The 1,869-nt window shown below is 41.4% G+C and overlaps 1 protein-coding gene across 1 annotated transcript in view; it reads right to left on the reverse strand.

Moving 5' to 3' along the window:
* Positions 1–1,869, reverse strand: part of nemf (nuclear export mediator factor) — a 39,642-nt gene that overhangs the window by 9,880 nt on the left and 27,893 nt on the right. The window contains exons 19-21 of the mRNA XM_015389499.1: positions 721–778; positions 545–603; positions 339–459 (exon numbers count right to left, since the gene is read on the reverse strand). Of these exons, the coding sequence (XP_015244985.1) occupies positions 339–459; positions 545–603; positions 721–778 (238 nt within the window). The remainder of the gene's footprint in view (positions 1–338; positions 460–544; positions 604–720; positions 779–1,869) is intronic.

Here is a 1,869-nt window from a genome sequence, read left to right on the forward strand (position 1 = left end):
ATATTTGGGCAAAAATGGCCGCTCCCAGACTCAGTGATCGCCACGAAAATTATTGTTTTCATTTTTTACTGATCAAAGCTAAAATCATTAAGTCATAGCGAATGTATTAGTTTTAGGTATAAATAATGATCCATTGATTATTTCTTGCTGACCGGACTTTTCCTTTATTTCTAGATTTAAGAAGATAATTGATTTATTTCGGGTGGTTTGGAAAGTTTTTCTACTAAACTGTGGTTTGTGTTCAAGTATCTCATCCTTGTCATATATTCTAAAATTTTCAACAGTCTGAGGCGTTGCATTGTGATCAATCTGCCAGTCCTATAGGAGCGCCTTCATACCGATCAGCTCCTCTCCCTCCTCTAACAGATCAGCAGTTCTTGATGTGACCTCCTCCAGGTCCTCCTCCACAGTTTTCACCTTCCGTTCCCCGCGGTGCCGAAACACACTCTGCTCATCCACCTGTGAGACGATCAGGAGGAGAATTTTTTTTAAAACCAGACGTTCCAGAGCCACTGAGCTGAGGGGCTTTCAGAGCTGCACTTACCTTAAAAAGGAAACCGAAGCCCATGATCAGGTAGGAGGGCGGGAGGAAGTTTTTCTTCCCTAAAAAGCAAAACCAAGAAGAGAAAATCCATCCTTAGAGCAAACATCCACCTAAGATATGCTCAGATAGTTAAAGGTATAAGAGGTGACATATTACAGACTGATGGCAAGTCATACCTCTGATCATGAAACTCCCAGTAGTCAGATACTCTCCAGTGGGAGCGGTCTTAGACACCTGGAAAAAATAAAACATTTTCTCAGTCAGTAATTACAGCATGCATGCTTATTTATTTTCTTTGTAAAATCTTATTTTAACATGTTGAACATTATGATATTCGCATACATACTCCACCATTCCTCCTGCAGGATGTTCCTTCTATGCTGAGGTTGTTTGCTAGCTAAAAATGTTTTCTGCTAAGGATAAATTGTGAAATTAGATTTTTATTTTCCTCTCCTTACCCGTTCTAATCCTTTTTTTTTATTTATTTGAACCTAACTGTAAAGCCAGCGCCTTTCATGGCAGCATGACACCGCGTCCATGGATAATATCTGTTTTTGTTTTCTTGGGCAGGCTGTACTGAAACTAAAATTCCCGCTGGAATTAATAAAGTATTATTGAATTAAACTAAATTATCCTATGCTGAATTATCTACCAACTGTCATTAAATGTATTGTTGGATAAAACATTTTTTTTTATTAGATTTTCTCGACACCTTACGGTTCCTGATCGGGAACCTCGTTACCACCTGTATGCTACACAATGCAGGATGCACCATTAGGCTGAAACTCGGCCCGATCGAAAAAAATTCTCGAATGACTGGAGAATCGGCCCGAAAAGGAGAAAAAAAAAGGTACAGTGTACGCCCGGCTTTGAGGAATTCCTTTCAGTCGAATATTTTTACTGCCACCCACTAGAGGGCGGCACTTTACTCTTAACCAGAGCCTCGCTGGTAAACAATAGAAGTAATTCCAGAGAGGAGGGATGCTGGAACAGAACCACGGCTGTGTTCGATTCCAGCGACCCAGCGCAGATAGACCGGGTCCTTCCAGGTCTGTGAAAATAAGGAGACCGAAAGAGTTTGGCTGTGGATTCAAATAGGTCCAGCTTTATCCGGCTTTCACCGCCGTATGCTCTGTCGCCTAGCAACCGTTACAGTTGACACAAAAAGCAGGCAAATAATGGATATCAAACTTCTCACAACTGTTCTGGGTGCCAATAACAGCGTATGACGAGCTTCAGCAGCAGTGCTGTCGTCTCAAATATCCGATTTGTAGTCCCCACACTGCACAGATATTGGAATCTGAAAAGTACCTCTCAACACCAAC

Source organism: Cyprinodon variegatus, unplaced genomic scaffold (genome assembly GCF_000732505.1).
Source record: "Cyprinodon variegatus isolate N-32 unplaced genomic scaffold, C_variegatus-1.0 Scaffold462, whole genome shotgun sequence".
NCBI classification, from domain to species: domain Eukaryota; kingdom Metazoa; phylum Chordata; class Actinopteri; order Cyprinodontiformes; family Cyprinodontidae; genus Cyprinodon; species Cyprinodon variegatus.